Source organism: Neodiprion fabricii, chromosome 2 (assembly GCF_021155785.1).
Source record: "Neodiprion fabricii isolate iyNeoFabr1 chromosome 2, iyNeoFabr1.1, whole genome shotgun sequence".
NCBI lineage: Eukaryota > Metazoa > Arthropoda > Insecta > Hymenoptera > Diprionidae > Neodiprion > Neodiprion fabricii.
The window spans coordinates 21,622,109-21,632,099 of record NC_060240.1 but is presented as its reverse complement, the minus strand read 5'-3'; the positions used below and the strand labels follow the sequence as shown (position 1 = coordinate 21,632,099).

The window sequence follows — 9,991 nt, the reverse complement described above, 5'->3', positions numbered from 1 at the left end:
CCCATAATTCATATTTCTCACATTTTGCACATGAATTTACGTGTAATTTGCTTGAGGATTTGATTATCTTTTTGCGATATTCCAGACAAGGCTTTGGAAAATTTATAAAATAATATGTAATGCCTTTAAATGACTTGTACCGTGAGGTTCTCTGTACCGTATATCACTTTTACATAATCCATAACAACACCGTTTCGTTGTTCCTTTTTTTACAAACAACATAATTATAATGAGTGGCAAAACATTTTTTCCCAATTATGTGACTTATTACTTTACTTTTTTTTCAATTATTTTACACTAAATATGCTTAAATTAATAATGTTTTATTTTTAATTGTCATATGCGGGCACTTTAACATGATTGTTTACAAAAAGCAGTACGAAAAAGATGGCTGATGCTAACGCATGCGCACAAAAAAATTTTTAGGAGAAAAGGCTCGGAACAGATTAGTACAGCGTCGTGACGCTAGGTAAAGTCTGGCAGAAGCTGTTGCCCGTGACACGAACATGCTCGGCCGGTGTTAACATAAATACTGCGATTCAACTCGAGCCAATGATATATATACAGGATGTCCTTAAATTGTGGGACACGGACCACCCAGCGTGGTACCTGACTGAAATCCAACCGAGGTTCTTCTTTACCGGGAGTTCGTCCGACGCATAGTTCGAGAGTTATAGGATGTGTTCGGGGATGTGGGGTTGGAAGGTCGTAAAGTTGTCCACTTAGTTGATAGCAGGCCCACTCCTGCTGTGTTCAATGAGAAGGTGTACTTAAATAATTAACACTTTGATTAATACAGTGAAACCCCACTTATACGTATTTCAAGGGGTACGCTAAAAATTACGTATAAGTGAGAATATCGTACAAGTGAAATTTCGAATTTTGGAATATACATATAACCCAATTTTGTATGTTCCGAAGAAAATCAAGGTACATTTCGAGGTTAGAATCATACACCCACACACATTATTGAATGAACGAAACTCGCCGCAATTAATCAGTAATATGTATTTGTATTGTACATATTGCACATTTCTTACATTTGTACTATGTATCATATATATTATTTAGTCTTAAGTACGGATTAAAAACAATCACAGTAAAATAGGAACAAAAGTCAGATAAGCAAAGCTGATTCAGTTATTTAGGTTCGAAGAAGCTGTCAATGGTGGCTTGTTTCTTTTCTGCCAACGAGCACTCGTACATGAAACGTTCGTAGTCACTGACGAGTTGCATGCCTTTACCATCGATAACCTTGGACATTATATATCGCTTTGTAATTTCCAGTGCCGACAAAGCTTCACAAAATTTCACCGGGACTTCTTTGACAGTTTGGTCTATTTCGTCCGAATCCCCGTCTGAGTCTTGTGCAAGAATTTCAGTTACAATGTCATCGTCATCCTGTACCGCGCATGTACTCAAGTCTTCATCGTAATGAACGAAATCCTCGAACTGAAGCCCAGCACACACTTGTGCCCAATCTCCGGGCTCTTCGAAACCCTCAAGCTCATTCTCTTCGTTAGAAGAGGCATCGAGATCATTCGCCTTTACGACTCCTGCATTTTGAAAGCACTTGGCAATGGTGTCAGACTGTACTTGGTTCCATGCAATACCGGTCAGTTGCATTGCCTATAGACAAGAAACAAATTCCAAGATTTAAACACTGCCTAAACATCACGTGTCGGAAACATTCTTATTTGAATGCATAATACCGATTTTATAGGCCTATGTGCTTATGTTGAAAATTTCCAAACATCACGAACTCACCTGCAGAACATGCAAGTTCGGCATCGTTTCTCCCGCGTCGAGTGCCGCGACTGCCCGCTGTACCAGCATCTTGCGGTATTTGGCCTTCAAAGCAGCGATGATTCCTAAATCCAGGGGCTGCTGATGGCTTGTACAGTTGGCCGGAAAAAAAGCCAGTTCAATGTTGCTAAAACGGAGTGCCGGGGGGTGAGCGGCACAGTTGTCAAGCAACAACAAGACTTTCCTCTTCTCACGACGCATTCTGTTATTCAGCTTATCTAACTGCGACTCAAATAATGCTCCAGTCATCCATGCTTTTTTGTTTGCTGCGTACTCTGTAGGAAAGCTTTTTACGCCTTTAAAACAACGCGGCTTCTGTGATTTCCCGATGACCAAGGGACGAAGTTTATCGGAGCCATCTGCATTCGCTGTTAGAAGCACCGTCAGTCTCTGTTTACTCTGTTTCCCTCCGTGACAGGGGTCTCCTTTTTCAGCCAATGTTTTAGATGGTAGGAGATTGAAAAACAGACCTGTCTCATCGGTGTTGTAAATATCTCGGAGATCGTAGTTCTTTATGATTCGAGGCAAATCGATGTTCTTCCACTGCTCTACAGTAGCCTCGTCGACACTGTTAGCTTCCCCGCAAACACTTCTGCCGGTTATGCCGCATCGTTTTTTAAATTTGAACACCCAGCCAGCCGATGCTTTGAAGCCAGCAGTTACATTTAATTTTTTTGCAAAAATTAAAGCTTGCTCTTGCAGCATTGGACCACTAACGGGTATGTTCGCGGCCCGTTTTTGTTGGAACCATGTGAGCAATGCTTTGTCCAAGTCTGAAAATCGGCCCTCTTGAGTTCGTGTTCTTTTCTCGCCTAAAGGTCCTGCCTTAGACGTACTTGACCTAATGTCTGCCGAATTGGCGATAATTGTCATCAGTGTTGAATATGGAAGACCGAGCCGCTTTGCAACACTGATCTTCGGTTCTTGTGGGTTATCATGTACTTCCTTTAAAATTTCCAGCTTCTTCTGCAGCGATATTGCTTTTCTTTTCCTCCCCCCTGCTGGATTTGCCATGACGTACCGCGATATTGGGTGACACTACACACCAGAACACGCCAGAACTTGTTCGAGACAACTTATACGCGAATACGCATAAATTGTAAGCCGCGGCATCTAGTGGTTGCGAAGCGAAACATTAGGCTCAGCCATCTAGCGGTAGGATAATGAAATACAGTAACGCGAGTATCCATCAGAAAATCAGCTGTCATAATGACGTATAAGTGAATAGAAAATACCGTTCGGGAACCGAATAAGTATTCGTATAAGTGTGAAAAACGTATAAACGAGAAACGTAGAAATGAAATCTTTCTACATGGTTTATATGCGGAAACCGCCGGGGCCAAATGAATGTTACGTATAAACGAGAAAAACGTACAAGTGCGAATCGTATAAACGAGGTTTCACTGTAGTAACAACGGAATTTACTAAAGATATAAAGAGTACAAGAGCTGTGTAAAGCTTAACCCTTCAGGACATGGGTTATGAGATTTTCTCTCATGCTCAACGTAGATCTCAAATATCTTTTAAAATTCAAATGGAAAGACTACTTGACAATTTTTGTATCTTCCTATAATTTAGTTTTCTAGATACACATTCACTAAAAACTGTTTTTTTTTAAATCAAAATTGCGAAAAAAAATAATTTTTTGGAGAACATGAGATTTTTTCTCATGGCCAGAGTATTAAAGGGTGAGAGATTTTAGCTTTCGTTTCTTTTCGGCCTAGTTCGGGTCGTTCCGTAGTATGCGTCCGCCATACTTGTTTACATGATACATATACCTAAAGAATAATTGTGCAATGTTGTGCTGTGTTATCTGCTTTCAAAAATGTAAAATTTATAATTTAATTGTTGATATTCATTAAATGAATATTATTAAAAGGTGTTAAATAAACGCAAGTCAATATTTTTGTTTTATATATAACCCTGACAAATACATTTTATGAGTACTTAGATCTAAGTTATTTTGCATTGTGAATATTTAATTGACATTACTTTAATAATAAATTTGAGCAATTATTTTACCTTAAAAAACATTGAAAATTATAAATAAATGATATTTTCTTAAGAAAGCTGTATTTAAAATATACTGAGCGCATGCGCAGAAGCCATGAGATTTTTTCTCATGGCCACAGTAAATAATGGCAGTCAAAACACCCATGTCCTGAAGGGTTAAGGGTCGACACGTGACTGCCGCGCGAGAGTCACCATGTTCCCCTCTCGCCTTCTTGGCTTTCTCCTACTTCGCCGCTACTCCCACTCTAGCGCTTAGAGAGAGACAGAGTATCTATACCCCACAGGGAGTCGCTATCCGCGCTATCTAGCGCTAAAATTTGTTCACGGAGCCTGACGGTGCTGCTATCAAATGGTTCGTGACGTCATCAATAGTGGCGTGTGACGTCATAAAAATTCACTGTCAATGCTATTTTTTCCGAGGTGGTGTAATGACAGCGTTAGTGTTTGCGAACTCTGTGAACTCGAACGCTATCTCTACTCATCGTGATCCTAACCTCCTTCGTTCATCGAGCAACCAGCATTCCGACAGCAAAATGAACAATTCCGTCGAAGTCAAGACTTTGGCAATGTCGTCACTGTCACTAGATGATACGTCGATAATTTCCTGCGTTATTATCGTTAATATTCGCAAGAAATCACTACGATCCTCCATGTTTCACTCAAGCACGGTGCAAAGTCCCGCGCAAATGTGTTAAGATGGCCGAATGCGATCGCAACGCAAATAGCGTTCGTGGAGCGTGCAATCGCTGACACGCAATTGGCTCTCCGAACAGCATTAGTAGCGTTTGGGTTTTTAGTGTTGATAGCGACTCCCTGAACGCACCCATAAGCGATAGCGCTAGGCCAATCAGAGTGCACCATTACATCTGGATTTGCCGCCACGGATGTTGCTGTTTTGTTCGTCTGGGTGAATTATTATTAATCGTTTACGAATTAAATATCGACACCTCCCCTCTCTCCCTGTTGTACCCCATCTCGAGCGCTGACCTCGGTATTGTTGCCGCGGCACACACTGCCGGCCGCACACCCACGGACGCACACTCGTGTGTGTGAAACATAAGCGAATGCCCAGCTACACAATACTATGAAACACACATTTACGAGTGAAGATAAAAATAAATCTCCAAATAAATCAGCCGATTTAAGATTTAATGTTATAAAACACTTCCAATCATTGATGTATGCATGAAACTAGAGATTTTAGATGATAAATATGCCGTTAGGGTTCACAATTACTCATTCAATCAATCTGGCTTGAGATCTTCAGAATTATGCTTTCCGAACATTTTTTGTGTCTTTGCAACACAATTTTTCTATTAGTTTTAAATTCATCATTGACATCCGATTTTTCAATAATGCGAGGGAAAAATAACTCGCTGAATTGACGTGTCAATAGTTTTGTAAATCAATTACGATTCACCTGAGTTAACACAAAATAACTGAATAAATGAGAATTCACTGAATCACTAAAAATGGTAACTGAAATCATGAGAATTATTTCAGATATAACTGAATTAGGAGGAGTTGTAATAAGTCAAGTTACTTTGAATTACTCTCGATTCGTGCCAAAATTTTATGTTTAGAGAGAAAAATAATTAAATTCGAATAAGAAAGTAATTTTAACTGAAGAAGAAGAAAATTCCCAAATATCTGAATTCAAATGAAGCAATTTCAATTTAATAAATCCATCTGAATTTGAGGAAAAATAATTATTATTATTTGGAATAGAAAAATGAAGTCGAATTACATGAATAAATTCAATTACTTCAACTCAAAAAAATATGGTAACATTCAAATTCCCAGTTATTTCCTCGTCGATTCAATGCGGGTCTGGAGTGGCATGTAACGTTGAAATTGCGTTGAAATTGTTGAGATCAATGCTAGTGATGGCCACTTATCTGAGAATAATCGATGTATCGATTTATCTATTTCAACAAAATAATCGGACACGGCTCGATTGAATTGGTAAAAATTAATCGATTTAGTAAATTTCTGCGTGTAGTCTTAATATCAGATGAGATATTTTAATAATTCATAGTCTTATTCAAAATATTTTTAAGTTTGATAAATTTCGAGTAATTGATACTTAAATCACATACATCGATACTGTATTGCATCGTCCGTATGAGTAAACGAGCGGCCTAAGGGGTTAGGTGGGTTACAAAATTTCACAAAATCGAATTTTTTTTTTGCTCATTTTATAATTGAATATGTTGAGAATATTCCTTTAAAATTTTAAAACGATCCGAGTCATATTCTAAGGGATATAGCCTTTGGATGTTTCACCCATCAGGCTCGCTGTAAGCCGCCGCTTGGAGGGGAGCTGCGAAACGATCGCAGCGCGCGGGGTGGCGAGTAGTGAGTTGAGCCAGCGTGTGTTGTGTGTGATAGCATTTTGTATGAGAAACAATAGACGGTATGTGGAATTACACTTGTTGTGTTGTTAACTGCAAAAATAACGGTAAAACTAGTGATTGTATATTTTACAAGTTTCCAACTGCATCACATAAAATAGTTCAAAGGCAAAAATGGATTGCTGCTGTGAAAAGAAAAAAGTAAGTAACATAACTTTACTTTCGATGCCTTAGTTTTCTATATTTTTAAAATCAAGCCAACTATATCAATAGGTGAACTGTTATGCTATATGCATGAAACACTATATGAATACATAAGTATTATTGTTTTTTACTGTCCTGATGGTTCAAAGTGGAGTTCAAAAACTCATCATGTAATATGTAACGCTCATTTGATTGGCAAGAAAAAATCAGATGATCCTGCGAGTCCAAGCTACGCGCCAACTCTATTCCCTCCAGTTTATCATGCAAAGCAAGTAAATGAAAAAGCTGTTTTGAGCAGGTAAATGTATGAGAAGTAAAAAAATAATTATAAAATTGAATAATATATACATCGATATTTATATAATAACCTATGTATCTATTAATTATAGGTACAATCGACTCATGAACCGAAGAAAGACTCTTCACAAGCATAACATCGGAGTGAATTGTGATACTGGAAATCAAGTTATTAACGACCCCAACAACGTTGTCAATAATAGTGGACGTGAACCTATGGATATAAGCAGTGCCGAAGTAATTTTAAAAAGTGATCAAGAGTGTCAAGTAGATTTTGTAAGTTCTGCTGGTATCGAACAAACAAAAGCTTTCACTTGTAACAGATATATTTACATGACTAACTACTGCGATGCTGAAGTTCAAACTGAAATACCGGAAATTGCCACTCTCAAAACTATTGTAAATAGGAAAAAAATGATGGATGAAGAGGTACAATGCGGCACATCGTTAACAGATAGTGTAGATAAGTCGGTTGGTTTTAACGAGGCTGTAGTTGAACAAAATAGGAAACAGCGTAGTTTCTGTGGTTTTCCATCTATTAAGACCGATGAAGATTTATTAGATATTGCTGGAGTGAACTTCCAGAACTTTAATTTTTTATTATCTAAAACTGAAAACCCATCGGAAAGATCTACAATAACAAGAGAACAGAGGCTTTTAATTTTTTTAGTAAAAATAAAAACTGGACTGACATTTTCAGCCGTAGCAATTTTCTTTGGTTTACATCGGTCAACTATCTCCAAGATATTCTTTTCAACTTTACAATATTTGAATTCGTCAACTGCAAATTTAGTGTTTTGGCCAAGTAGAGCTGCCGTACAGAAAACTATGCCGTAATGTTTTAAACCTCAGTAAGTAGTATAGCAAGGCGGGTTCTGAGAACAAACACCTTCTTTACCGACCGAGCCGCTCCGCGCAGCCCACCGAGGCGCTCCGCACAGCCCAGATTCAAACCCTTACCGTCCCGCATTCTTTTCCCACGATAGGACTGCTGATGTGTAACATGAACCACTCCGAATTCCTTTCTCCACGGTAGGACTGCTGATGTGTAATATCAACCACCCCACATTCCTTCCCCACCTTATCAACCACGTGACATTCCAAAATTAATAGTTCCGAGAATCGTGTTTCACTTATTCGGATGTCGGTTTAATATCGACCACGTGACATTTTTTGGCTTGTAACTGCCGTGTGAACTCATCGATGAATTTTGGACGGGTTCAGACGAGACCGGAGTGCAAGGTCGGCCGATAGCCGCGGTACATTCAAAGCCATGGATCTGCGGTGTTGGGTTACCATCGCTGTTGGAATGCCAAAAGGTGCGCGCGCATCCGTACAGCTGCCCTATAAAAAGGACGCTCATCACAGCAAACGATCATTACGTCACAACCTGTCAAGTATACGTGAGGAAAAAGCTCAAGATGGAATCCGCGAAGTGTTTGAGATTGATCGATATTATGGAATCGGCGTTCAAGATTTTATCGGAAAAATCGTCGTCGGCAGAAATTGCAAAATGGATTCGACTCGGAACCCAAAATATCAGACTTTTGAATAAAATCTTACGCAACAACGCCTCAACGATCGGGGAGAAGACAAGAATTTTGACTACAATTGGAATTCTGAAATCGTTGACAGTCAAATTTCAACAATTGCAGAAAGTGGGTGACGGATTACGAAGCCGACGAAGAAGCGATCGAGTACGGTGGGAAGATTTGGAATCAGCTTTCGAGAGTAGAATTCGAACTGGATCCATCGTCAATTTGAAGCATAAAGATGTGGAGAGATTTCTAGAAGACGCAAAGGTACTATCTGTGACGAGGCTGCAAAACGCTCTGAAGAAAGACAGGAGCTTGAAAGCCAACGTTATCCTGGCTTGTAAATTTGAACTTAGAAAAGTTGATCGCACGGTGGAAGAGATCAAATTTTTTAATACGAGAAATGAAATCATCCTCCAGACAACGGATATCAACGAATGGTTCATCGAAAACGCGACGGAGCGTTTGTTGAAAAAGGTGGAAGATTTCCAGGAAAAGGATTCAGGCTGGTCGCTGACTGAAATAATCAATTTGACTGTGAATATCAACAAGTACGTACCACTACGAGGCGGTGTCTTCACATACACACCACTACCCAAAGATATTCAAGATAAGAAGGCTGTCGTCAACATCCGTAACAGCGACTCGTATTGCTTCCTCTGGTCGGTCACCGCAGCTCTGTTCCCAGCCGACAACAACAATCCCAGCAAAATTACTTCGTATCCACATTTCAGCTCAGTGCTACAATACGACGGTTTGCATTTTCCAATGTCTTTAGACCAGATTCCAAAATTTGAGAAACTCAACAAACTTTCAGTTAACGTTTATCGTATAGATAGTGCGGAAAAAAAAGCGCAGTGAAATTGTACCCATTTATTTAAGCCGAAACAAGTCTGATAAACCTAGAATCCATCTTTTAGTAATAGAGTCTGAAAACGACAATGATGATAATAGTATAGAAAATATTGAAAAGAATGTAACACATCATTTTGCATGGATTCGAAATTTATCGCGGTTGACAAGTTCCCAAATTTCTAAACATAAACGTCGTACTTGGTTATGTGATAGGTGTCTATCACACTTTCAATCTGAAGAGTCTTTAACAAAGCACAATGTAGATTGCATGAATTTAAACAAAACCAAAGTTATTCTACCTACAGATGAGGAAAAAATACTGAAGTTCAAAAATTTCAAGCACAAAGAAACCGTTCCATTCTGCATTTACGCGGATCTCGAACGTTTACTGGAACCTACGCTCAAAAAGATGGGTACAAGAACAATTTATCAGAAGCATCTTCCGTATAGTATAGCTTACTATCTGCATTGTGCGTTTGACAACTCGCTTTCGAAATTCAAAATTAATCGTGGAGAGACTTGCGTTCAATGGTTTGTGAACGAGTTAGCGGAATTGGCACATTCGTTAGAGGGATACTACAAGACTGTTGTACCGATGGAACCGCTCAATTTCAATCAAATCAACGAATTTCACTCAATAACAGTGTGTCACATTTGTGAAAAACCGTTTACACTCACAGACGTGAAACATCGTGATCACTGCCATTTCACGGGAAAGTACCGTGGTGCTGCTCACCGAGGTTGCAATCTAAATTACCAAAATTCGCACATTATCCCAGTGATATTCCACAATCTGTCGGGTTGCGATTCACATTTTCTGATCAAAGCACTGGCTACATCGTTCGAGGGCAGAATTGAGCTTCTACCCGTAAACAAAGAAAAGTACATTTCTTTTACAAAATATGTCGAGGGGACAGATATAAAGTT

General features: G+C 39.1%; 1 protein-coding gene and 1 long non-coding RNA gene across 2 annotated transcripts; one reads left to right on the top strand and one right to left on the bottom strand.

The window, feature by feature from the left end:
* Nucleotides 1-1,140: 1,140 nt before the first annotated feature.
* Nucleotides 1,141-2,820, bottom strand: LOC124175597 (tigger transposable element-derived protein 6-like). The gene is made up of 2 exons (XM_046555997.1): nt 1,768-2,820; nt 1,141-1,629 (listed from the first exon to the last, which is right to left on the bottom strand). The coding sequence occupies exons 1-2, from the start codon at nt 2,818-2,820 to the stop codon at nt 1,141-1,143; spliced, it is 1,542 nt and encodes a 513-aa protein (XP_046411953.1).
* Nucleotides 2,821-6,207: 3,387 nt separating this feature from the next.
* LOC124174735 lies at nt 6,208-6,861 on the top strand. The gene is made up of 3 exons (XR_006868998.1): nt 6,208-6,374; nt 6,578-6,675; nt 6,767-6,861. It is a non-coding gene; the product is annotated as an uncharacterized LOC124174735 (long non-coding RNA).
* The last annotated feature ends 3,130 nt before the right edge of the window (nt 6,862-9,991 follow it).